The sequence below is a fragment of the Hemibagrus wyckioides genome, linkage group LG08, assembly GCF_019097595.1.
Source record: "Hemibagrus wyckioides isolate EC202008001 linkage group LG08, SWU_Hwy_1.0, whole genome shotgun sequence".
Taxonomy (NCBI): Eukaryota; Metazoa; Chordata; class Actinopteri; order Siluriformes; family Bagridae; genus Hemibagrus; species Hemibagrus wyckioides.
In genome coordinates, this window is record NC_080717.1 from 22463513 (window position 1) to 22490288 (window position 26776).

At 38.2% G+C, this 26776-nt stretch overlaps 2 protein-coding genes across 8 annotated transcripts in view; both read left to right on the forward strand.

Moving 5' to 3' along the window:
- celsr1b (cadherin EGF LAG seven-pass G-type receptor 1b) overlaps positions 1-14207 on the forward strand; it is a 45654-nt gene extending 31447 nt beyond the window's left edge. The window contains exons 14-35 of the mRNA XM_058397144.1: positions 389-509; positions 1252-1435; positions 1721-1822; positions 2061-2155; positions 2330-2539; positions 2761-2944; positions 3115-3258; positions 3543-3762; positions 4470-4637; positions 5007-5133; positions 5244-5444; positions 6794-6968; positions 7269-7381; positions 8061-8137; positions 8293-8419; positions 8715-8840; positions 8946-9082; positions 9473-9567; positions 9860-10003; positions 10651-10863; positions 11817-12084; positions 12809-14207. Of these exons, the coding sequence (XP_058253127.1) occupies positions 389-509; positions 1252-1435; positions 1721-1822; positions 2061-2155; positions 2330-2539; positions 2761-2944; positions 3115-3258; positions 3543-3762; positions 4470-4637; positions 5007-5133; positions 5244-5444; positions 6794-6968; positions 7269-7381; positions 8061-8137; positions 8293-8419; positions 8715-8840; positions 8946-9082; positions 9473-9567; positions 9860-10003; positions 10651-10863; positions 11817-12084; positions 12809-12833 (3256 nt within the window). The 3' untranslated portion in view covers positions 12834-14207. The remainder of the gene's footprint in view (positions 1-388; positions 510-1251; positions 1436-1720; positions 1823-2060; positions 2156-2329; positions 2540-2760; positions 2945-3114; positions 3259-3542; positions 3763-4469; positions 4638-5006; positions 5134-5243; positions 5445-6793; positions 6969-7268; positions 7382-8060; positions 8138-8292; positions 8420-8714; positions 8841-8945; positions 9083-9472; positions 9568-9859; positions 10004-10650; positions 10864-11816; positions 12085-12808) is intronic.
- A 1912-nt stretch (positions 14208-16119) lies between these two features.
- Positions 16120-26776, forward strand: part of gramd4b (GRAM domain containing 4b) — a 30147-nt gene continuing 19490 nt past the window's right edge. For 2 of the 7 annotated variants that reach the window (XM_058397050.1, XM_058397051.1), the window contains exons 1-3: positions 16120-16385; positions 22698-22905; positions 26046-26166. In XM_058397050.1, the coding sequence (XP_058253033.1) occupies positions 16357-16385; positions 22698-22905; positions 26046-26166 (358 nt within the window). In that variant the 5' untranslated portion in view covers positions 16120-16356. Of the gene's footprint in view, positions 16386-17869; positions 18017-18100; positions 18136-20178; positions 20259-22697; positions 22906-24589; positions 24808-26045; positions 26167-26776 lie in introns of those variants that run through there. The other 5 variants (XM_058397054.1, XM_058397053.1, XM_058397052.1 and 2 more) reach the window with 5 other exon arrangements.

Here is a 26776-nt window from a genome sequence, read left to right on the forward strand (position 1 = left end):
ATATGACTCTAGAGATCTTCTCCAGTTTTAATTGTTTAATGGCTTTAATACCTTGTTAAAAAACCCAGCTTAAACTTTGCGTCAAGTTTTATTGACATGACTTAAGAATTTCCTCATTACTCGGATTGTCGAGTGGTTTTTGACATCTTCAAAAGCAAACACACATGTTGTTTGGTGTTGTGCCTTTGAGGCTCAAACGTGAAAAGCTAGCGCTAAGCCCACTTCTGCCTCTCCCACTGGCATGTGAAAGAAAATTCTTTAAGCATCTCTGGTCTCTGCTGGAAGTGTTGACTCTTTGGCCGTCTGTTGTTTGTTTGACGGATTTCAGCAGTTAATGTTTCCTGTGTCTCTCCCGGTATCTGTTTCCGTCACACACACGTGCACACAGAGGAAACCAGCCGTGTCCTCGCGGATGGTGGGGTTACCCAAACTGTGGCCCATGCAACTGTGATGTGCACAAAGGCTTTAAAAGAGACTGCAACAAGACGACGGGTGTGTGCAGCTGCAAGGTACAAACAACAAGCTCCTGTATATTCAAGCCCTAGCTTATTAATCACTCATGTAAACTTGTGCATACTGAGAAATTCTTGCCGTGAATATAGCGCAGTCTTATTGACCTTAGAATTTTAAGATTGAGACAGACTCAGTGGAGATGTGTGAAGGTCAAAACTTAAAGCAAGAGATTTTATTAAAACAGTCTAGCATGATATGCTAAAGTGAAGTCCAGAGCAAAGCGTCAAAACTATGCGATCAAACACTAACTAGATGACAGAGCAAAAGAGGAAAAGTAATGATGGTTGAGAACTTTGTCAAGCTCTGTTTCAAGTCTCATGTTGTTTTCCTGAAATGTTGCCACAGGCATTGCTTTGAGAATTGGTCTAGTTTTGGTGGCCTGTTTTTAAGTTGTCTATATTTTCAATATCAGAGTCACATGCTAATCATGCTAAATTAAAGAGAATAATAATAAAAGATTTCTTTGCTAACATACAGTGTTTATAGTTCATGTCTAGGCTACAATTAAACCGTAACACACTTTCAAGTACAAATTTGTTTATTAATCTTCAGGATCAGTCTTTGCTATGCACATTTGTTTGCTTTAACCTCTTAAACACAAGGCCTATTATTCAATTTATTTTATTTAGATGTATTTATTTTGATGCATATTACTTACTATAAATTGTTTAGTAGCTACCAGGAAAAAATGTTGAGGTAAATAAATGTTGTAATTTGTTGTGTGTGTGTGTGTGTCAGGATAATTACTACAGGCTAGAAGGAAGTGACATCTGTTCCCCGTGCGAGTGTTTCCACCTGGGATCTAACTCTCGTACCTGTGACCCTGTGAACGGACAGTGTCCCTGTAAAATTGGGGTTGTTGGACGTCAGTGTAACCGCTGTGACAACCCCTTTGCCGAGGTGACCTCCAGCGGCTGTGTGGGTATGTAACCTGTAACTCATTAAAGTCTCAAGCTGATTGGATAGGGTGACCTTCACATCAGTTATACATATTATCTAAATGCTTAGTGCTGGAAATGCAATGCAACCTAAAAGCACACTTTAGATTAGTGTTGCTCTAAACATAGCTGTGGGTTTTGTTGCTTTTTAATGAGGATAATAAATACTTCATGACTCCAGAAGCCTCATTAGTGAAACTGAAGCACAAACGTTTCAATCTCTCTCTCTCTCGCTCTTTGTTTCTCTAACACTTAACACACTCTCTCAGTGGTTTATGACAGTTGCCCTAAGACCTTTGAAGCAGGCATCTGGTGGCCAAGGACTACGTTTGGTGGCCCTGCAGCAACAAACTGTCCCAAAGGATCTAGCGGTAAGTTAATGAACCCATCACCTCACCTTATTCCTTATGTAATTACTGTCTATATAACCTTAACTAATGTAAGAAGTCGAATGTTATGATGCTATACCATTGTAATACTACAAATTTAAACCAAACTAAGCCGTAGTTATTATGAAGTCATACAGAATGAGTTTCTGTAAGGTTTCATTTATTAATTTGTTCACATGTCCACACCATGTGCTGATCTTCCTCCATATGATTTCTGTAGGCACAGCTATTCGCCACTGCAGTGATATGGAGGGCTGGTTTCCTCCAGAGCTCTTCAACTGCACCTCGCCTACCTTCACCAAGCTTAGGAAAGAAGTGAGTGTTCCTTATGATTCAAATATTTGTTTTTGTGATTATCCAGGTCAAGGAACATTTGTTTATTTTGTTCTTATATACAGTATTATGAGCTACTCTCTTTTTTAAATGACTCAATATTTTATATATATTTTTAATGAAATGTAGCTCACTAAATGCGTTCTGTTGCTTCAGAGTGAGGAGCTTCACTCCAACTTGTCGAGACTGGATGTGGAGAAATCTACAAGCCTGGTGGCCATGTTACGCAGTGCCACAGAGAGCACAGAGCGGCTGTACGGGAGTGACGTGAGAACAGCGTACCAGCTGATGAGCAGCATCCTGCAGCGTGAAAGTCTACAGCAGGGGTTCGATTTGTCTGCCACACATCATTCCAGCTTTAATGAGGTATAGCACAGAAAAGTAGCTAAAACTGACTACAGATTAATAAAGAGTCAAAGGCCTGAGTAAATAAGCAGAAAATAACTTATAAGAGAGAGTGGGTATATGCTTCAGTTCTACAAAAACAATTACAGGCCTGATTAAAAGTATAAACATTATTTTTCATGCCAGTAATAATATGGACTGAGCTTATTATCTTACTACAGTATGGCTTGTGATCATTTTAGGACATGGTAAAAACAGGTAGTGCTATTCTGGACCCGGTCAATAAAGGTCACTGGGAGCAGATCCAGCACTCAGACGGAGGATGTGCTGACCTGCTGCATCATTTTGAAGAGTACTCAAACACTTTGATCCAGAATATGAGGAAGACCTACCTGAAACCCTTCACCATCGTCACAGACAACATGAGTGAGTTTCTGCAACAAATCCCACCTTCAGGCATATTAAAGTGTCACACACTGTCTTTGCCAGTGGTATGAGTTCAAATATTATTATATATTGGCTGACTGGAATAAAAAGGGATAGAAATGAAATGATGGTGCTCGATTTTTTACAAAAGTTCTTCATCTTCTGGACAGTTTTTGCGATGGACTTTCTGGATTCCTCCTCCATGAGCCAAGCCAAGCTCCCTCGCTTTCACGAGATAAAGGAGATTTATTCCGAAGAGCTGGAGTCCTCTGTGATTTTCCCTGACTCATTTATGAGGGCAGCAGGAAGCCGAGGTAGATGTTACAGCCACATGAACAACTTTCTCATGTCTCCCGTTATAAGACCTTTATCGTTTGAGTGTTACTGATTTGAAAGATTTTAAACTCTCATTAATGACAATTAACAACTGCGCTTCACACTCTGTGATAGGTAGGTTTTCTTGTCCGTGTTTGTCTGTGGTGGGCTGCTATAAGGTTGAAAAATGCTTTCAAGTTAATCTCCTGAGCAACATTTGCATGATTAGTGTTAAATACTCACCAGAGAATTTATATTACAATGTTTTCTTTTTAATACACAGATATTGCTACCACTGAAACTCCTGTACAGAGTGATTCTTCCATTCCACATGTTGGTCCTGAAGGAACAGAAGCTCCCTCTCTCGTTGCTCTTGGGCAACCAGCTAAGAAACGCAGACATGCTGAGGTTGCAGAGTCTCCGAGTGTTGCATTGGTCATCATCTACAGATCTTTAGGCCAGCTTCTACCTGAGAACTATGACCTGGACCGGCGCACTTTCAGGTGTAGTGGTGTGATGCATAACCAGCCTGGCGCCAATTATTTTCCTATTACAGCACCGAACAGCAGTTTAATTAATTAACATTTTTATTTATTAAATAACTACAATATGTAACAAATTTTTACTTTTTTCTTGTTCCTGGGAAATAAGTGTTATTTCCCCATTCTTTGAAACCCAAGTAAAGAGAAAAAACCCGTCTTAGCCATGAAAGTTTGGGTTAGTTTTGGGCAGTTTCTTTTAGTATAATGGGCTTATTTTGAGGTTTTCGTTCTCTTAAAAGCCCAAACCCAAACTTCAATGGCTATTTTTTATCATTTTTCATCAAGAGTAATTGGAAAATGTCATTCACTACCCAGGAACAAAAATCGTGTTACATAGTGCTATCATTATACAGTTGCTTTTAATGTGTTGGAACATTCAAGTTTTAAAACAGCTATAAAAATTGTTCCCTCACAAGACTTTAGATATCTAAGTGAATCTTCCAACAATGGGAAAGTTTCCGAAGTAAGTAATTCAGTAAGCATAAAGGAAAGAGAAGAGCTGTGTTGTTCTGGTGGCTCAGAATGTCAGTGCAGCATATGATTAGATTTTAACAATAGTCCATTTTTTCTTTTAATTTGTCGGCTGTTTCTTTGAATCTGTATGTTGTTTTATTTTTTTTAAAGCCCTTATTTAATTTGTACTTTGCTTATGCCTCTGATATCTCCAGACTGCCCACTCGTCCAGTTATAAACAGCCCTGTAGTGAGTGTGGTAGCTCACCAGGAGGGAGAGAGCGTCTCTCCTGTACTACACACACCCATCACACTGATGTTCAGACTGCTGGAGACACAGGAGAGGACTAAACCTGTGTGTGTTTTCTGGAACCACTCTATCTCGTGAGTCTTCGCTGTTCTAGTAGCTGTCTCGATGTGTCTATCCCTGTCTCTCTGATCTGGTTGAATTAAAAAAATACTTGGTAATCTTTATTTATAGCATAATCTTCATAATAAGGTCACAGAGTGGTTTACTATAGTATATTAAAGTAAAACAAATATTAAAAATATCAGAAGAATATTGCTGGTTAATAATAATCAAAGCTATTTGTTCAGGTTTGGTCAGATGTAATGAGATGTCTTTTTAACAATAACAATCCAGAGTGGTCTGGAGATTGGTTGTCCAGTCTTAGCAGCACTCATTAATATAACAAAGCAGACCCAGAGAACACATGCAAGTTTTTTATTTATCAGTGCTTCTGATCTTCTCAGGATGGGCCGCTCAGGATCATGGTCCTCTAAAGGCTGTGAACTGGTCTTTAGGAACACCACACACATCAGCTGCCAGTGTAACCACATGACCAGCTTTGCTGTCCTCATGGATATCTCCAAAAGAGAGGTACGCAAGAGATGTTTAGGACTTTGTGTATGGAGCCAAATATATACAACAATTTAAAGGATAAGATTCCCTATACTGTATTTTCCTAATAGAACCCTTATGTTTTCTAGCATGGAGATGTCTTGCCCCTGAAGGTGGTGACCTACACTACTGTCTCCGCCTCCCTGGTGGCCCTCCTTGTCACCTTCCTGCTATTGGCCATTCTGCGTAAACTGCGCTCCAACCTGCACAGCATCCACAAAAACCTGGTGGCAGCCATCTTCCTCTCTGAGCTCATCTTCCTCACTGGCATCAATCAAACTGACAGCCCTGTAAGTGATCAAATACAATCCTTGGAATACCAGATTTATTATTTGACTGGAAAATTTCTGGGTTGTGTGTGTGTTCATGTATGTGTGTGTTTGCGTGTGTGTGTGTGTGTGTGTGTGTGTATCTTGATGGGTTGGATGGAATTTAAGGAGTTTTTCATTCTGGTCTTTAATAGTTTTATTTAAATATGTATTATTATTTAAATGTTAAAAATTTGAATTGTAGTTTTTTCATCACCTTAATATAATTTTTCAGTCAGCATTTGACTGTAAGTTTCTGTATATCTGTATTGTTTTCATCCATTTCTTGCCACATTAGAAAATATAAAACATTAGAAATTTAAGGTGTTTTATTTAAAGTAATAACCTTCTTCCTTGCTTCAGTACATTTACTTTCTGTACTTTTTAGACATTTCTCTCATACACTTACTGAATCTAGCCATGGGGGTCACAGTCCAGTGACTTCTGTGCCGGTCCAAAGCCCGGATAAATAGAGAGGGTTGCATCAAGAAGGGCATCCGGCGTAAAACATTGCCAAATTTAATCATGCGAAATAAGATTACAGGGTGAAGAGGTGAAGAAGGTACAGGAGTTTAAGTACTTGGGGTCAACAGTCCAGAGTAATGGAGAGTGTGGGAAAGAGGTAAAGAAGTGAGTGCAGGCAGGTTGGAGTGGGTGGAGAAAGGTGTTGGGAGTTCTGTATGATCGAAAAATATCGGGGAAGGTGTACAAGACAGCGGTGAGACCGGCCATGCTGTATGGTTTAGAGACAGTGTCACTGAGGAAGAGACAGGAGTCAGAGCTGCAGGTAGCAGAGCTGAAGTTGTTGAGGTTCTCTTTGGGAGCGACACGGTTGGACAGGATTAGGAACGAGTACATCAGAGGGACAGCTCATGTTGGACGTTTGGGGGACAAAGTTAGGGAGGCCAGATTAAGATGGTTTGGACATGTTCAGAGGAGGGAGAGTGAGTATATTGGTAGGAGAATGTTGGACATGAGGATATGAAGCTAGTGTTGAGGATGCAGAAGATAGATGGAGAGAGATGATTCGCTGTGGTGACCCCTGAAGGGAAAAGCCGAAAGAAGAAGTCTCTCATACACTTACTGCTATTCTGCTTGAGTTTTAATTTCAGAACACTGCATAAAATCTAAAAACATTTAACATTTAGATAACACTTCACAAGCCTCTCTGCTTTTAAATTTTGCGTCTGTTGCTTAGTTCAGATAAAATTTTCATCAGTGCCACACAGCCGGTGAAAGAGCAATATAATGGAATTTTTGTTATTACAAGCAAATGTACTGGATGATTTGTTATGGAACAGTGTGCTGATTCACTTGTCTTGTATGTCTAGTTTGTGTGTACAGTGGTGGCCATTCTGCTGCACTATTCCTATATGTGTACATTCGCCTGGATGTTTGTGGAGGGGCTGCACATTTACCGCATGCTGACAGAGATGCGCAATGTCAACCATGGCCAAATGAGATTCTACTACGCCATTGGCTGGGGCTTTCCTGCCATCATCACAGGTGAGGCAGATATCAGTGCAGACGTAGAATCTTATTCTCATACTCTTAGATATATATATATGTGTAAAATTGTTAAAAATAATCAAGACACCCTCAAATGCACTATTAATGTTTTTCTCTCTGTTTCTCTCTCTGTCTTTCACTTTTTCTGTTACTCTTCATTTCTCTTGCCCTTTCTTCATCCTCCCTCCCCCCTTCTTCCCCTCTCTTCCCTTTGTTCTCTTTTCCCTCTCTTTTTCTCTTTCTCTCTCCCTTCTCGGTCTCTCTGTCTTTGTCTCTCTAACGTTCCCTCTTACTAAGGTCTGGCTGTTGGATTGGATCCTCAGGGTTATGGGAATCCAGACTTCTGCTGGCTTTCTGTTCATGACACTCTGATCTGGAGCATCACAGGACCCATCGCTTTTGTAGTGCTGGTTAGTGTGTGTGTGGGTGTGTGTGAGAGAGAGAGAGAGAGTGAGAGAGAGAGAGATTCAGTAAGTCTTTCTGTCTCTTTCATTTATGCAATGAAAATCCAGTTAGTTGAAGAAAAATACCCTGAAACTTTCAGTGTAAGGAGTCTCACTTAAATTCACTGATTGGATTTAGATCTTATAAATGGCTGCTGCAAATTTATATACATATTAAATATTATACAGATTAATTTATATATACATTGCAGTTAGACACAATAATTTAGTAAAACGTTTGTGTGTTAATGACGTGAATGAAAGCAGTGCAAAGGAAATCTATACATTTGCACAAATAAGTCTACTTTTTAAATCTGGACCAAAGAAATGCTGCCCTATAAAAGGGAAAGAGTCTGTTGTAGCTGAAATGTAGTGCCCAAAGTGACTTACTGGAAGATTTAGTTGTTTACTCATCATTCTGTCATTTCAGTTCATTGTGGGCATTTCTAAATATAAATCAACTGTGCTGTGAATGCACTTTATATGTGACTAAAAAAAAATCAGTTTTCCCAAAACATTTATAATTCGTGCCTGAAATTTTTTGTTCCGTTTTTTTTTTCTTTTAACAAAAACACTCACACACACCTTTATTGAAAGTTTAATAAACAAGGCCCATTAATGGAAATTAATACCCTTTTGTTTTCAGATAAACATTGTAATATTTGGGCTGGCAGCGAAGGCTTCTTGTGGACAGAGACGTCAGAGTGAGACTTCAGGAGCGATGTAAGAGCTGTATTTTTATCAGTGCAGTGGTTTTCTGGCTAAAATACACTTTCTGTATCTCACCTGCATTAATCAAACGTTATCCTGTTTCAATTGCCTGGACTTACAAATTCTTTATAGCTCTATATGTCTTGTTATCCATTGCATTTTTGTAGCTCTGCTCTGCGTATGGCCATCCTGCTGCTGCTGCTCATCAGTGCCACCTGGCTGCTCTGCCTGATGGCTGTGAACAGTGATGTGCTCACCTTCCACTACCTGTTCGCCATCCTCAGCTGCCTGCAGGTAATATACAGTATGACACTATACCTCCTGAGGTCTGGTATAGAGAACATGCTTGGCAGGTTAATCCAGTTATTTGCCTTGAGTTTCACATAACTGTAGATTTTTCTTTTTATTCTGTATAGAAAGATGACAAGGCTTGGTCGTGTCTGTAGTACTTAGCAGCCATACTGAAACAATGTTATAGATAGTTTTCTTGTAAGTTTAGCTGTTTTGAATCATGCATGCTTAAATTGTGTAAGTGATGTCAGGATGTCAGAGCTGGCCATCTATTGCTTACGCTTGCTTCTCCTTGCAGGGTATTTGTATATTTTTCTTTCACTGTATACTCAACAAAGATGTGAGGACGAACCTGAAGACTGTCTTTGGTGTGAAGAAGTTACCAACGGAGGAGTCCACCACCACCCATACCACTATGCTCACTGTAAGTGGGATCAAGAGTCGGCTCTAGATCACCTGTTGTGCACAGAGCTCCACTTATGTGGCTCCAATTATTACAGAGAACCCTGATCATTTGATTTCTGTCCAGCGCTCTTTCAACGGAAACGTATACACAGAGGACGGCTGTCTGTACCGTACTCCGTTCGGAGAGTCCACAGTGTCCCTGCAGAACTCAGCCCGATCAGGCAAAAGCCACGGGAGCAGCTACATCGGCTACACACACAGGTAGTGCCTTCTCTCCTCACTTATGGATGGGTATGTCTCTGAAGCAAACATTGCAGAAAGATTTAAAAAAAAAATGCAATGTCCTTGAGTGCTTATTCACGGATACTGAAACTGTAATAGCAAATTAATTGGTAAAATATGAAAGTGGATATGTTACTACAAATGGACTCAAGGCTAATAAATGAGATATTTAGCCTCCAGCTGTAACCGCTGTCTCAGTACAAACTCCCAGTGTGTTTTTCAAATTGTGTTTGTGTAGCAAATAATGTTGAAATCAGTCAATATCAATATCACAGTTCAAGTAGGACCACCAGTATATTTTTAGGACGTTATGTCAAGCAAATGAATATGGATGTATGTATTTCTACTTTTGACCTGTGTGATCTTTAGGGGAGAGCAGAAGTACAGTAGTTCCAAGAGCAGCAGAAAATCCCAGTGTGGTGGAGACTCTTCTTTAAGCTTCAAAAAGAGCAAAAGAAGAGAAGGTATGGAAAAAAGTCTTATTTGCTCTTTGTCAATTGCTCCATTGCATAATTTCTTTTGAGCTTGAGACAACTTTGTATAGTACAATAATTCACTATTTTTTTACTGTAGTTGTATTATGGTTCATAATAATGGTCATTATAATCATCATAATCTGAACCATGGATCAAGTTACTCCATCAGTGTTTCATTAAACAAATCAGGATATTTGTATTATTCCCATTAATGATGCTGTTATAGAGACTCAACTTTCACCACTGTGTTGTGTTATGTGTATTTCCACATACTGCCCAGACTCTGATTCAGACAGTGAACAATCAGTGGATGAGCACAACAGCTTGTATGCTTCATCCCACTCATCGGATAGTGAAGAAGAGAAGAAGAGACCCAAGCCTAAGTGGAATAATGAGAGGAGTCCAGTGCACAGCACTCCTAACGGTACTGCTTATGTTCAGTCAGAAACAATTCAATCAGGAGTTACTGACACTTCCACACACTTAGCCCTGGGTTTCACACAGACACAGGATGGTAAAAGCACTACTTAACTAATCATGCACTATTTGGATTACCATGTTTCCATTTTTAAGAATTTTATTTGAGGTTTTATGTTATGTGCTGCCATCTAATGTAAGTCAGGTAAACCATACATGTACTAAAATATTATCTGTGCTCGTGAGTCCTTTTTCTGGAAAAACACCCAACATTTCCAGACTTTTTATAAAAATTATGTTCCTGATTTTGCTTAATAATATTAATAATACAGTTTGTGTATTTTTTATATCTGTTAAATGCAGCTGAGTTACAATCTGTTTCTTTTCCAACAAGGACGCTGTATACCCAGTGTTCTGAGCACATACAGTATACTGTGGGACTTAATTAACAAAAATGTTAATTATTATGGGTAAATACATGCTCATGAAAACAACAAAATTTTGCAAATTTCAAATGAAATAAAAAACAAAATTCACATGAAAGAATCTGACCACTCTGACCATATACTGTGCTTGGTACAGTGTTGTGGATGCTTTGTAATTAGTAATTTGTTCTATTTGTAATTAGTTCACTGTTCTCCGTAATTTTTGTAGTTGATGCTGTGTTAAATCATGTGAAGCCCTGCTGGTCAGTAGAGCACCCCATAGCCAATGAGAGAGAGGGGACTGGTGGCTCGGATAAACTGAGAGTGCAGACCAAAGCCACTGTGGAGCTCCAGCAGTCCAATAAGCTCAGTCCAAATGGAGATCTTTCGCCAAGCGATGGCCCTCCCAGCCAACCAAGCAGCACCCAGCTGCCCAGAAAAGGTCAGACACACACACATACACACATGGTGGCTTCGGGTACTTCAGAAAAACAAAATTATTATTGATTTCGAATAAAAGGGTCTGGCGAAAGAGAGCCTAGTAGGAGTGTGTAATAGAAATTTGAGCTGTTCCTTTGTTCCTGCCTCTCCCATTTACATTTGCTGGATATTTTCTCCTAATTTAGAAAATATTAGATGCATAATAAAATAATAAGTTTTTATAGTTGCAAATAGTGCTTCAGTAGATTATGTTCAGGTTACATGTGCATTTCCTGTGGTGTCCTGTTTTCTTCCCCAAATGTTAGGCTAAAAATGTTTTATTATGTTTTATAAATGTTTGATTTAAAAAATATGAAAGCCTTAATATACAGAAATCACACATTACATGAATGACACAAAAAATACAATGTATGTTCTAATGTTTGTGGACACCAGATGAATACAGCCATGTGCATGTTGAGCATCCCATTCTAGATTTAGTCCATTTTTTGGACTAAATATAGTCTCATGTAATAAGCTAGATTTTGTAGTATGGCTGTTGGTATTTGGCCATTCAGCCACAAGAGCATTAGAAAGGTCATTTACTTTTATGCCAAATGAGGATGCAGAGGTTGAATAAGAGGTTGAATAAGATTGATGACCCCTGTTCTAGACAACTGTGTGTTTTCTACTTTGTGATAACAGTTTGGGAAAGGCTGACATATGGGTGTAATGGTCAGGTGTCCACACATTTTTGGCCATATGGTGTGTGAATGATAGGTGGTACACTGGGAAGCATACCAACCTCACAGCTTGATCTTGAGCTCAGGTGCCTCAGTCAAGGTTTCTGCCTTTTCAGGTTCACAGGCCTGGCACAGGTCTCCTTTCCTACATCTTAAAAAGGTCTCTAATCAACATTTTTTTCTCTTCTTTCTCCACCATCCATCATTTCCATTTCCTTCTCTTCCACTTTAGGCATTTTAAAGAACAAAATCACATATCCTCCTCCACTGACCGACAAGAACCTAAAGAACCGTTTACGGGAGAAGCTGGGGGACTACAACTCCCCCACCATTTCATATAAGAGTCCCTCAATAGGGTCAAATGAAGGCCTACGCTGTGGCACTAAGACTGACGGTGTCATTATTGAAGCTTCAACTCTTCCAGTCACCAACACACTAAACATGGTCACAATGGAGCCCAGCACAAGTCCCGTGTTTGTGGAGGAAGGCACAGACTCAGAGTCAGTAATGCCATTAACTCTCAATTTTTGATGTTGGTAACTTTGATGTTTTGTTTTGGACAGAATAAGCCTTTCTGGAGCAAAGTGCCATAGCCATCCACTGGCAGAGTACAATAGAGTATAACTGGTCCTGCTGTCTGGAAGGAAAGGATAGCAATACTCTGTCCCTTTTCCAGCAGGTGTCTGTGAGCTTATGTATATGTATGAGGGCATAGCATCTCCTCCAAATGCCTTCAGCTATCCTATGAGCAGCAGAACTGCATGTCTCATGCTAGCCCTCATCCTCCATGGTTGTTAGCTGTCATGTGACAGAGGAGAACTGGATAGTGGGTGAAAATTGGCAAAGGACCAGAAAAATGTTTTTAAAAATCCTTTTTAAATGGATCAAACATGAATGACGTGAAATATCATTTTAAGACACACTGATGTATTACTGTCAGTTTGGTTAGGGCAATAGTGGAAATATAATGTTAAGAAAATGTTAAGAGCATGAAACAAAAATATGAGTTTAGTCTATGTGACTCTTGTTATGTATTTACACTCCCACCTGTGCACACCAACCTGCCTTCAGAATGCAGTGGGAAGTGGTTTAGTGCATTCTTCTTACTAATTTACTCTGTATATTTGGTGTTTTATATTGTAAGACATGTCTACATTTGATGCTTTAGATGTGCCTGTCAGTACGGCTTACCTGACTCTACCTCTCTTTCTCTTTCTGTCTTAGTGCAAGCAATGAAACCTCAATCTGAAGCTGAAATGTAGCTGTTCTGGACGCTCATCCAAAGGATGGCTACCAGCTGCAGATCACTATGCTCCTATGGAGAACAGTATTGCTCCAGAACTTTTTTCTATTTGCAAGAGAAAAAGGGAAGAAACTGGAAAATGTTATTTTTAACCAAGCTGCATCTGGGAACTACAGACCCTAACATACCACTCAGATCTGACCAGGATATGTTATAATGATGTTGGGATGAATGTTTTGGAATCAACAACCCAGCGTAGTATTGTCCATACTTGCTCTAGGCCTGGACTGCCATAATTACATAATCAAAAAAACTCCTTTCACAGACTTAATCAGTCTATAAAATGTAGTATGTACAGAATGTATTTTGCATTGCTGTTTATAGGATTTGTATAATTGGTTGTAATTTTTTTCCCCTGTAAGAATTTGTCAATATTGAATGTTTACTTTTGTTTGCTGTTATTGAACATTGTGACCATCTAAATGACTGTGGACTGTTCCAGTGTTCACCTGAGTTTTAGTCAAATGAAGGAGTCCAGCACTGGTTCAAACATACTGTGATGCTCTAAAGAACAAATCCAAACCATACAGTGTTTTAAGTAGAATTTGTAGAGCATGCCTTAATTGTAATGTTTAAGAGAAACGTGCAGTCCTTCGATTCATTTTCATATAGGATTTTTGGGCTCTGCAAAACAAAAATGATAAATAACCTCTCTTCCTTCATTAACTGCTTCAGGGAGCATTTTATGTTTGTTCATCTCCTTCTTTGCTTTTGGTTGCTGTGGATGTAATGCCAAAATGAAACTGCGAATCAGTTCAAGGCGAAGCCACATGAAAGAGAAATTAACTTATTTTTTCTCCAATTCCAACAGTGTTTCATTTTTTCTTTTATTTTTGTTGTTGATTTTGGGTAAATTATGGGCCAAACATTATTAGTAGAATGGAGGAGAATATAACGTGACATAAAACTTGTTAGAACTGTAACAGGGGACGTGACTAAGGAAATTATGAAAAAGGACTGTTCTCTGGTTTACTCTGTTCTTGAAACAGTTTCCTTTGGTTTGTAATAAGCGTATTCTCAGTTTTAATTCAATTTGCTTATAGGCAGTCAGACACTGGATACAGATGTGAAAGTTGTAAATTCATGTTTGCACTGAAATCATAGACTGTAAATAAACATCAGGAAATGTTTTTATAGAAATGATCGGGTTTTCTGTCTTCACCAGAGATGCTGAGTTTTGAATACTACAAAATTTTTACTATCAATATTTGGCACATTTACACTACCACATTCAATACTGCAGGATTTCTAATTTATTATGAATTAAGTATGTCTACCTTTAAGTCTAATTAGTAATTGATAAAGTAAACCTTGTGTGTTCGCAGCTGCTGACTCTATTCCAGCTGTTTCTGTGTTCAGTCTTAATGATAACATACGACTTTTGGGAAGAAAAATTTGACAGGATCAATGCCAATGAAGTAAATAAATACACCGACCAGGGATAACATCTGCCTAATATTCTGTTGGTCCCCCTTTTGCTACCAAAACAGCCCTGACCCGTCATGCACTGTGTATTCTGACACCTTTCTATCAGAACCAGCATTAACTTCTTCAGCAATTCTTCGAGCAACAGTAACTCGTCTGTTGGATCGGATCACACGGTCCAGCCTTCACTCCACACGTGCATCAATGAGCCTTGACCCTGACTCCTGTTCACCACTAGCCATCACAATTTGGCCCTTGTCAAACTCGCTCAAATCCTTACACTTGCCCATTTTTCCACCTTCTAACACATCAACTTTGAGGACAAAATGTTCACTTGCTGCCTAATATATCCCACCCACTAACAGGTGCCATGATGAGGAGATCATCAGTGTTATTCACATCACCTCTCACTGCTCATAATGTTGTCTGATCGGTGTACATAACTGTTATTTCCAGCCATGTCAATATCTTTGCCGCTAGATGGCGCTCATGTCGTTTGCAGGTAAATCTGTAGACAAGATCTAATTTCTCCCTCATGCTGTGAGGGAACCTGCGTCATGTGTACACTGTTTCCACGGGGACTAGAACAAGAGCTTTATATTTCGTTTGTAATTAAAGTACTGTCGTGTTAAAGAATATATCAGCTGGTGTTTTGTACTAAAGATGATATCTTCAGTGAGTGTTGTGCCTTAGTGCCAGTAGTAGCCGCTAAAAACCTGTTTGTCTGTGATAATTTGTTGCAAAGTTGTGGTGTAGCTACTAAGGTCTAATAATATTTTATCGTTACTTTGTAAACTCTTATAAACAAGCAATGTGACACTCGATGTTTGAAGCTCTTCTTCCGTGATATTATTCACTATAACATTCCCTGTGTTTTAGAAGGGCTCTGTATTTCGGAGTTTCAAAAGCTCATGTGCAATTTCATGTGCAATAATCCATCATTTGTGCAATAGTAATTATGGGCGTTTCGTACACATTAGATACTTCACCAGTATCTTTCATGCACAATACAATTTCACCATTATCTTTCATGCACAATACAATTTCACCATTATCTTTCATGCACAATACAATTTCACCATTATCTTTCATGCACAATACAATTTCACCATTATCTTTCATGCACAATACAATTTCACCATTATCTTTCATGTACAATACAATTTCACCATTATCTTTCATGCACAATACTTCACCATTATCTTTCATGCACAATACAATTTCACCATTATCTTTCATGCACAATACTTCACCATTATCTTTCATGTACAATACAATTTCAATTATCTTTCATGCACAATACAATTTCACCATTATCTTTCATGTACAATACAATTTCACCATTATCTTTCATGCACAATACAATTCTTCACCATTATCTTTCATGCACAATACTTCACCATTATCTTTCATGCACAATACTTCACCATTATCTTTCATGCACAATACTTCACCATTATCTTTCATGCACAATACTTCACCATTATCTTTCATGCACAATACAACTTCACCATTATCTTTCATGCACAATACTTCACCATTATCACTTATAAAAATGATCACCAATTTAAAAACCCTTGTGTGCAATATTTCAGTTCTACACTATTATTTGTATACTAGTATTTGTTTATTCTACTTTTCGGGTTATATTTACTTGTTTCTGCTTGAATAGAGCATATACTTCTTTCTTTCTCTCTTCAATTTTTTGTTAGAGCAAATGTAACATGGCAAAGATTAATAGAGTTCTTCGAATCTTGATACCTTTAAGGGAACCTTTCCGCCTCGCTGATGTCACTTCCGGTGACGTTATCGCTTCAGCAATCAGCAACAGACTGAAACCGACCATCAACGGGCCTTGACTAGAGGGGATGTAGCCTTTCCTCATGTATATTCCTGTCAAAGCGGAAGCCTGCATTTTTCTATGGGGACTGCTTTTTGATAGATTTGGTGTTTGTAGTTAACGCTAAGCGTGCAGAAGGCGGATTTCCCGGACGAGTTGGTGACGGAAGGAGACAAAGCTCGGATATTCCTGCCGTTCTTGTTGATGCAACTTTGTTACAGGTTCCGTGCAGGGTGAGTGAGAAACACTGTATCTCTTCTAGTCGGGTCTCTCATCCCGGTGTTGATGTCTGGCTGACCACAAAGCTTTGCATTTGTCTTGTTTGACCTCTACACTTCAGTATTCTGTTTCTTCAGATCCGTGCATGCTTATAGGTACAACGCTTCCTGTTGCATTTAACCTGATTCCCCCGTGCATTGCTTCAGCCTCGAGCAGAATAACTGTCAGGGCGCATACATTATAATAGTTTTCGTGGGTTATGCCCACGTAAACTAGTCTAAACCAGAAATAGGGACAATGAATGAAATGCCTAAGCCATGTCCTATGATCTGTTATCGACATATTATCATACCTTACCTACCCTAGCCTGTTGAATATTTTTGGAATTTAAGAAAGGTATTTCAGGTTGCGTCGTGGTCGCGTGCATCCAGATGTTCTCTCACGTTCAAGCATAACGCGTCTGTGACGGTCGTACAAGTTTTCCACTGCCGCCTCTAACATCTGTATCACACCGCCAGGAGAACAAAGAAGTGTTGGTGAGAAGCAGCGCCTGCATACAGTCTATAGTGTAGGATACAGTGATCCCATCTCACATCTCGCCATCATAGAAAATTTATACTGCACACTTTTACTGAAATCATTTATCTAGATTGCTGAGGGGGAAAAAATTGCATTAAACGTGATTTTAGAAATGTGAGAAACTGAGTGAGTCTCATGACCCCGCCCATTCTTCATATCGAGGCACCTGTACTGTAAAGGCGCAATGGGTACCGCTATAATAATAATAATTATAATAACAATAATACGGTAAAACAGTATGTACGCTTATTATTATTATTATTATTATTATTATTATTATTATTATTATCAAGAACAGCCAGAACAACAACAATAATCAGAAAGATTATATTTCTTATCTTTATTATCGAATCATTATTATTGGTAATAAATAATAATAATAATAATAATAATAATAATAATAATAATACGGTAAAACAGTACGTACACTTATTATTATTATTATTATTTATTACCAATAATAATGATGCGATAATAAAGATAAGAAGTATAATCTTTCTGATTATTGTTGTTGTTCGGGCTGTTCTTGATTGTATAGTTTATTTATTTTGATTTATTTTTCCTAATACATGCATACAGTCTTGCGTCTCGCACCAGTACGATAATGATGGTGACTGATTATTTTGAGCAAAATGAATCAAAAACTGATTTGTAGTTTCGATGTCCAGGTTGTGCGTGTGACCTGACGTAAAGTATTACACATTATTATTGGACATTTCCCGTCATCTTTAATTTGATGTCATACATAAAGACATTGCAGACAAGCTGTTAACAAGCCTTGCATATTATTCATGTATTTTTGTGACTACCTCTGAGATTTTGTTCTTAAAAATGAAGCATTATTGTAGGCTGCAGTGTTTGAATAGAATGAAACAGAATTATTAAACAAACTGCACATTACTGTGGTACCATGCTGCAGGAACACGCCAAGACCATGACCGAGGGTGACGATTGAGGAATAGTCTTCTGTGTCATTCACATGCATCGGATTTTGCCTGAAGATGCAGAACTTAAAAGACAACCATCTCTTCCCCTGATCCAGAAACACTGGTGCCATGTTATTAACGTGAGAGGGTTTGTCACAAATGCCACTCTTCACCTTAGGCTCATTGAATGATAGTATCATGCTGTCAAACAGCTGAACTACTTCATTTTTCACATCTAGATGCCATTTCCAAATGCAGGGTATGTTATTCTCTACAGTACACACAGTCAATAGTCTAATTATACATAGCTCATTCCTCATATAGTCAGGGATCAATATACAAACCAAGGCTCAAAATAAATGAAAATAAACAATAAATGCCACTTTTAAACACACACACACACACACATTTTGAAATCTCTTTCTCAAGAAAAAATATGTTTAGATAGAAATTAAACATTCGGTATGGTATCACTTGATTGCACTATTACTAATTAATAATAAGGCACATTATTAAAGAAGCAAGGAATCAATACACAGTCAATAATGATAAATCTATAAGAATGACCACAAAGTAGAAAAAGTATATTTAATATTGAATAACATCATTTTAATGGCTTTACTGAATATAATATAAAATGTAAAAAAAAAATGTAATAAGAAAATAATTAAAGAAAAAAATTAAGATATAGAGTGATATATAGCTGCCTGTTACAGCTGGAGCGCATTCCTTGATTTGCTTTTATAAAGTCTGATATGCAAATAATGAGAATTTTTGGGACAGACTAGTGTTTGTCAGGTGTTGTCATTATTTCTCATAATGCTCCAATTGACTACATCAAGACTTACAATAAGTAAATGTTAGTTGGTGTAACATGTAATGTCATATAGATGAAAATGCGGACATGCAGCATAAAATGATACAGGATGTATGAATCAGTGTGACGTCAATCATTGTCGATTACATGATAACAAATGGTAATAGATGTAGGTAGGTTTGTCATGAAGAATGGACTTTGAGACCCAAACCTTTTTTTGGACTCCTCAGTGGTTTGGCAGTGTAACTGATTTATAACAAGAGTATAAACTGGAAGCTTTTATTGCCATTTTATATATCAGTAGTAATTGCTTTCACAAGAGCACATCAATAAATTACAGCTCTGCCTGTAAAACACAACATACTGTTCACACCAACAGTCATTGTAATATAAGGCGTTATAGAACATGTTTCCAGTTCAGGTACATGATATAAATTCATAGCAGAGAATCATTCTCACAGCCTGGAACGTGGCAATGAGTGCTTTGTTAGTGATTTATAAAAGGTGGGCCGAGATTGTATTTCCAGATGCTGATGAGATTTTAAAAGCCCATGAATTGGTCTAATAATCCAGCAGTGTGTTGTCTAGTATTCTTAATTACTGGTCTGAAGTTTTAGACTGTTCAGGCTGAAGTTACATGGTGTGACACTTTTCTCTTGGCAGGTCATGTCTGAGTGACATTCATCAATAATCCATGGGAACTCAACACTCTGTTCATTTCCATGTGAGAAAACGGCTCCCTGAGTAAAGAACGGGCTGTTCTCATAAATTCTGTGTGGAAGAATGCCCAACTCTATCTTGTTATTTTTACACGCCCTTATTTGCACCAAAATCCAATGAGCTGGAAAACGTCTCCTAAAATTGTCTTAAGCCAGGTCACATAGTCCAAGCAACTTGAATAAACCAGTCCACCACAATCAAAGCTGTACTGTTTAATTTGGGTCTGGAAGGAAAACACAGAGGGTTGTACTGCCATCCTAAAACAATTTACTCATTTCTACACTTCCTTATTGCGTGGATCTGTGGGTGGGTCAGTGGGTGAGGAGGTAGGCAGGGATGTAGGTGGGCAGGTGGATGGATGGAGAGATGGAGGGAGAGAAGGGGAGTACTTTATTGATCCCTGAGGGAAATTGTTTTGTCACAACACTAGGCACATCAAATCACAAGGACATACATCAAAGTACAATAAACACAAGGCAGTAAGTAATTACATGACATAATAAGTAATAAAGAATATGTAAAATAAGCAAAGGTTCGATATATATAATATGCCATTGTATTGCCTATATAATACCATAGCGCCGAGCTAAGATTAAATTATTAATGTTGTAGTTATATAAATGTGTTAAATACATGTGACTTGTGTGCGAGCCAGGTTAGGCTGCTCTGGATGTCCAATATCTCAAGATTTTTCTATATTGAACGCTGGCTTCTAAACAAATGGGAATGCCTCTTTTTTTTTCATTCAGGAAAAACTCGTTCCAAGAGCAGATCGTTGCTGGATGAGGAGGCTGGTACTCTGTGGGTTCACTCGTTATCATGAGAAGCACGTGCTTCTGCTCGAGGTAGAAAAGGGGAGCAGAGCTGGAGCTTTGGAGCGTCTGTACTCAGGCCCACACGCTTTGTTCTCAGGCTGGGTTTTTTTGGCTCTGAGGTCAAACCTGTGCTGAATACTGAGTTGGCACACCACACTCAGTTTTCTGCTCAGTGTGGGTTTCTGGCTTCTAGATGAGTTTCAAGGTTTTTCTATTTTCTATCCTGCAGCACTTGTGCTGCCTCAGTCATTATTATCAGCCCTGAAACACCTTTTGCTTATGGTCCAGATCAGAGCAAAACTGTGTGATTGTGTGATTTGTGTTGCAGCTTTTCCAGAGTGTGTTGAAACGTGGAAAATTCCTCGACTGCTTTAGTGACCTTAATGCTGAATTTTGTATTTTGTATTCAGGGGTTCTCGGATACATTCCAGAGCAAAGCCATGGTATAATATGCTGATAGGACAACACACAATCACCTGTGTCAAATGTGCTGTGTTACATGTCCAAATACTCATTCTTTTTACTTAGTCTGTGTTAATACACTTAACTAGCTAGCTAGTTCACCATACTTTATATATTATAGTAACTACCACTTTTTAGCCTGCTCACTTTTGTGTTAATACACTTAACTAGCTAACTAGTTCACCATAACTACCCCCTTTTTAACCTGTTCAGTAACCAAAATATGGGACTGGAGAGCACACTAGTTTTTTTCTGTTTTGGTAAGCTAGCTAATCGATTTATTTGTTCATCCCTTCCAGTGTGAACTAAACCTTGTTGCTTTCCCTGTTTAAGTAAATTTTATTAATGTAATCTAACTATTCACTCACAAAACCCCCCAAAATTGTAAGTTTATAACTATTATTAACTTAGTATTGTTTTCCCTAGTTTTGTTTGTTGTTTCTAGTTAGGTTTAGTTAGATTTAAATCTGTAGGTTTAAATTACATTCAATAGTTGGCTATTGTATTGTTGAAATAATTATAATGAATTATAGTTAATGGTGAGCTCCAAGAAAAAAGCTCTATATGGGTGTATGTTTCAGACCCCACTGTGAGAACTATAGCTCCAGCGAATGCTTTTTTTGTTGTCTTATTTGGAGAACCGGAAAGCCTTTTTGCATAATTCATGAAGCTGCATTTATTAATCCGGCCAGGGGGTTTACATGGTATTAAGCAAAAGGTTTTCTCTCATTCAGGCTGACTCATTCAAAAAGAGGAAGCATGGCTTCTATTTCACGTGGCTGTAAGTTAGTAATGTTACTCTGGCTGTTAGAAACCCAGCCCATGTCTCTGTCACTCTCTCTCTCTCTCTCTCTCTCTCTCTCTCTAATACAAATTGTCCCACAAACTGACAGTTTCCCCTCCAGTTCAGAGATTTTCTTCTCCTTTTCAAAAGCTCTCATTATAATAGTGAGGCTGTCAGTAAGCCCTGAATTCCTTCTGTGCTCTCTGCCAATAGAGCATGTCTTTGTCACACTTTGCTAATGAGCTTTTTATTCACTGAGAATTTTTTTTCCCAGACAGGGTTGGTATTTTTATCCTCTCTTCACGTGTCTGTCCTTGTCTGATTAGATGTTAGACAGGTTTAGAGGATACAAAATAGAGTAAATACCATGCATGGTAATTAACACTTAATCATAATGATGACCTAAATGGAAACTTTCATTTGACTCTGCATGTTGTTTTGTTTTATACTTTTTTTTTTTGCCTATTTTTCACAATCCCTGGAATCACATTCTTGCACAACAAATGAATAGCTGCCAAATGCTTTGTTTTCAACAAGTATGATTGACGGGTTAGATTTTCTCTATTGTAAATCTAACAGAATGTAAGAAACTAGTATGAATTAATAATTAAGGAACTGAATAATCAGTTGAATATTGTTTCCATATTTTACTCACAACAACACATTTAGCAAACAGTAAATATGCACTAGGAATTTAAGTTCTTTGGAATGTAACTTGCACACTGATCATATCTAGTTGATTAAAATAGAATACTTCATTCAGTCAGTTACGACCTTTGGATGACGTAAACTGATGTAATGGAAAACAAACTCCTCCATGTTTAACCCTAAAAGCTCATTTGAGGCCGCTAAAATATATAATTCTTCTGAGCTGACCTTATGAACACTGATGGAGAGGGTTTTTTTGTTTCTATGTTTGATCTGTTGCTGTTTAAGTAACCAACATGCCATAATAACAGCTCTTTTCTTTCTTTCTTTCTTTCTTTCTTTCTTTCTTTCTTTCTTTCTTTCTTTCTTTCTTTCTTTCTTTCTTTCTTTCTTTCTTTCTTTCTTTCTTTCTTTCTTTCTTTCTTTCTTTCTTTCTTTCTTTCTTCCTTTTTCATACATGATGCCATTCTCTCTGCATCCTTGCCTACACCCTTCAGTTGCAGTCATAAATGTCTTATTATTTGTTGTGTTCCTGGATCAGTATTGTTTATTCTCCCTTTTATTTGTCCCTGCAGAGTTGCCATCCACCATGCTAAGATAAAGGCGCAGAAACGTGTTCTGAAGATGCTAAAGCGACTGGACAAGATAAGGTTCAGAGGACAGAAGCGCGATGAGTTCTTGGACATTGCGGAGTCGCCCAACGCCTCGGACAGTGAATGCAACGATGATCTCCTGATGAAACCTCCAGCGTCCGTTAAAGATGGAGAGGAAGTCCGAGACCCTGTGAGTCAGAGTAATTTGCTTTCAGCATAATAGGAATACAGGTTCACTGTGCACTGTGGTGATTAACCTGCTCTTCCTGAATTGCTGACAGCTGTTGAGGTTGAATCACATCATATTGGGTTTGATTATTGGAAAATGTAAGTGCTTGTGCTTTTCTTCATGTAGTAATAAGGTCTCTTTTAATATTGAATTATGGTAATATTGAATTAGTTTTAAATAGATTAGATTTTTTTTTTTTGCTTGAATGGCTTTCTTTGACCTGGAATATAAACTGTAGAGATTTCCAATTACAATCCTTGAAACTGCACACAGTGTATTCTATCTACGATCGTTCTAGTGTAGATTGTCATTGACCAAACTGTTAATGTACAGTAAATACATTGGAAAACATCTGGGTTTAATCTGCCACGTCTGTTAAATGCAGTGGTGCCAACATGTGGAGTCTGTAGTCATATCGTTTATGTGTTTTGACTCCCTGCCTTGTCAGGGTCATGGCCATGTAATAACTTCACTCTTCATCATTATCGGCTAAAGCAGTTAACAGACCAAACGGTGATGAATTTATCCTATCGTAAAAGCTAGCTCGCTGGAAGGAAACGACGTTAAAGATGTGAATTTATGGTTGCTCTTGGCTCTACACGGACTTCATCTAGGTGAGCTGTGAATTAGCAAACCTCTGCCAGTGGAAAGCAGAGGATCTTGTTTGTTTGCAGCTTTGCATCATTAAACAGGGATAATGTGCTGTGTGTCACAATTTATTATTTTATTTCATCGCTTCTTTTTTATTATTGAGCTATTCGGTATTGATTTTTGGGCCAGCAAACTATTTCATTTCTTTTCCTTTCATGTCTGTAATGAAAGTGCCAAGACCATTTTTGCTTATTAAATTCTATAATAACATATTTTATTATTATTTATAAATGCTTTTTGTAAATCCTTGCATTATATCTTTTGTTCATTTAGTCATTTAGGTTTTTTGATTTGAACCATATATTAAGGTTTATTTTTCTCTCAGACTCCTAGGATTTACTAGTTAGCCATGTTGGTGCATTTGCAAGTTACTGACAAATCATACTAGACACTCTAGGGAATGCTAGACTGTAATATCAGGAACTTTAGCTTTCGAAATCTGGGATGTTTTAGTGATCTGACAGTGGGCTCTTATAGTTAACTCTGATATATGAAGGTTTGCAATTATTATTTTTATTATTATTTTTATATTATTACATTTACAGCATTTGGCAGATGCTCTTATCCAGGGTGACTTACATTTGTCTCATTTATACAAGTACAATTAGTTAAAGGCCTTGCTCAGAGGCCCAGCAGTGGTCCTGGGATTCGAACTCGCAGCCTTCTGGTCAGTACTCCAACGCCTTAATTAATAAAAAAAGAACAGCTCGGTCACTTATTCTGTACATGTCCTTGTAGTCATGTAGTTATTGCACTACATATTCTGTTTTTAGAAAAAATATACACGGCACACTAGAAATACGTTGCAGATGAACTAAAATAAATGAAATTTCCACGCCTCATAATGATATTCAGAAAGGTGTGTCTCTGCAGTTAGTGTTAATGTCCATTGTGCATCTAAGTGAACAGATATGAATAAGAGAAATATGTTGAAATCCAACATTCAGCTGTAAAAAGAAAGCAGACAGACTCGACTCCACCCAGGGCAGCTGTCAGGTTGCTGAACAGGCTCAACAGAAAAACACGCAGGTTCCTTGAAGATTTCAGAGACTTCCAGCTCACTCTTGGAGCTTTGCTTCATGTCAAATCAAATGGCATTAACACTTAAAATGACAAAATAGCAGACAAGATGCATGTTTGAGGCAGTGCTTTTGTGTATAGTGCTTCTTCCTGTCGCTGGAATTTCAGGTGCACTTCTGTTACTATTGTAGGGTAAGAGATTAATCTGATGTTTGTATATTATATTTTATTTTGGATTTTGTAGTGTATAATTTTTCAATCTATTCTTATATTAGCATTTTCTGCTTAAATGCTGCTGGTGAAATTGTGTTTGTTCCTTATTTGTACTGTTTAAAGTGTATAAAATGCAGTTACTTGGAACAGATTTAGGCGCAGTCCTCCACCTAAAACCTGCTCTGCCTTGCCTTGTCTCAACAAGCTTGTGAATAACGTCTGCACTGGCTGCAGTTGGAGTGTGTACAATTTACATAGAGACTTTGATTGTTGACTTCTGTCTGCTCTGTTCCTGGCTTTGGGGTTCTTCCAGGAAGATGGAGGTTTAATGTCCTGTGCAGGCTAGAGTAATGGGAGCTGGACACGACACCGCTGATTTACTGAGCTGTTAATGGGAATAACTCACTAATTTCTAGACAATTTTAACCTGTGATGGTACCTGGGCAGCAGTGATGTCATTCTGCTATTAATATTGAGCTGTTTTATGTGCACATGTGCCCTGTAGTATTATAGTTCAGTCTTGATAAATGCACTAGCCTTCTAGGTCAACCTCTTGAAAACGTGCTTTGCAAACACACTGATACTTTTTAATGTTTTCTCATGTAGCCTGGGGATTAACCTTGGGTCCTACACCTGCTGCTTTTCCAAATAAAGTATTTGTATGTGCAAACTTCTACCCTATTAATGTTTCGTAAACAATCGATAACCGTGTTATAGCTCTTCTAGTACTTTGCAGGGCACTGGCACTGCTTCCGGCAATATAATTGGATCAGCCATTAGTAACTTCTAAATCACCTGATGAAATATTGGCAATTCTATTGGACTTTGCACATTTCATGGATCTCCCAGATCTCAACACACTCTGAAAGCTATGGATTACTTTACAAATTCCACAGTGACAGCCCAAACTATTACAATATTCCATGAGGCAAAGGTTCAGTTGAATGTAAAGTTGTAATAGAACAGTACATTGTCAACATGAGGAAGATGTATTTGTCTTTTGTTGTGTAGATTGAAGAGGTATAAAGAATGAGCTACAGAGGTTGAATAGAGAGTTTTAACTGTTGTTATGTACACTCCCACAGCTTTGAGAAACACAGTGGTAATAGCTAAACCTCTGTGTAATGTCCCCTGTAAGGGACATTATGTTTAGTTTGTATGTAGAGTCTGGTGCCTGTGGTATATAACTTTGACTTTCTATTCTGTTGTGTGTCCAGGCTGGTTCAGGGTCCATCGCCATGGCTGCTGTTATCCAGGACTACCAGAGGACAGAGGCGGACAGGCTCAATGAGGTCAAGGGTCACCTTGAGATCGCCTTACTGGAGAAGCATTTCCTTCGTAAGTACTGCTCCGGCATTACTGCAGATCCTCCACTGGGGTGGTTGCCTCATATTGTGACTTATCAGTTCACTGACTATGTTCCTTTTCCACTCCAAACCTGCGATAATCAGATAGTAATTACAAAGACTTCAGTGACCTCAAGGATAAATGTCAATGTGCAAAAATGTTCCAAGATGTCATTTCAGCCATTCCTGCAGAACTGTAAAGTGTTGTGCTCATAAACATTGAGGTCATCAGAGCTGCTGTCCTCTAGTCTGCATGTGTCCCTTTTTTTGTGGGGGTAATTTTGTTGTTTGTTTCCTCTACCAGTCTAATCTTGCTGAGCTGAGCAGGCGTTTTTCACAGGTTTAAAGTGTTGTGTGACCTCTACCACTGTCCCATTAACGGGAAAAACAGAGATGAGATCAAAGACCAGCCCTTTACTAGTTAAAAATCAATACAGACACACACACACAATTAAGCATAGGTTACTGATCGCTGTTGTTATCTAATTACAATTCACTGTTTTTCTTTAGATTTATTTAAAATCCGATTAAAAACATGAAAGTATCTCCTACAGCACATGACCTTTTAATCGGTTATACTGTATGATGCCTTGTCATACATC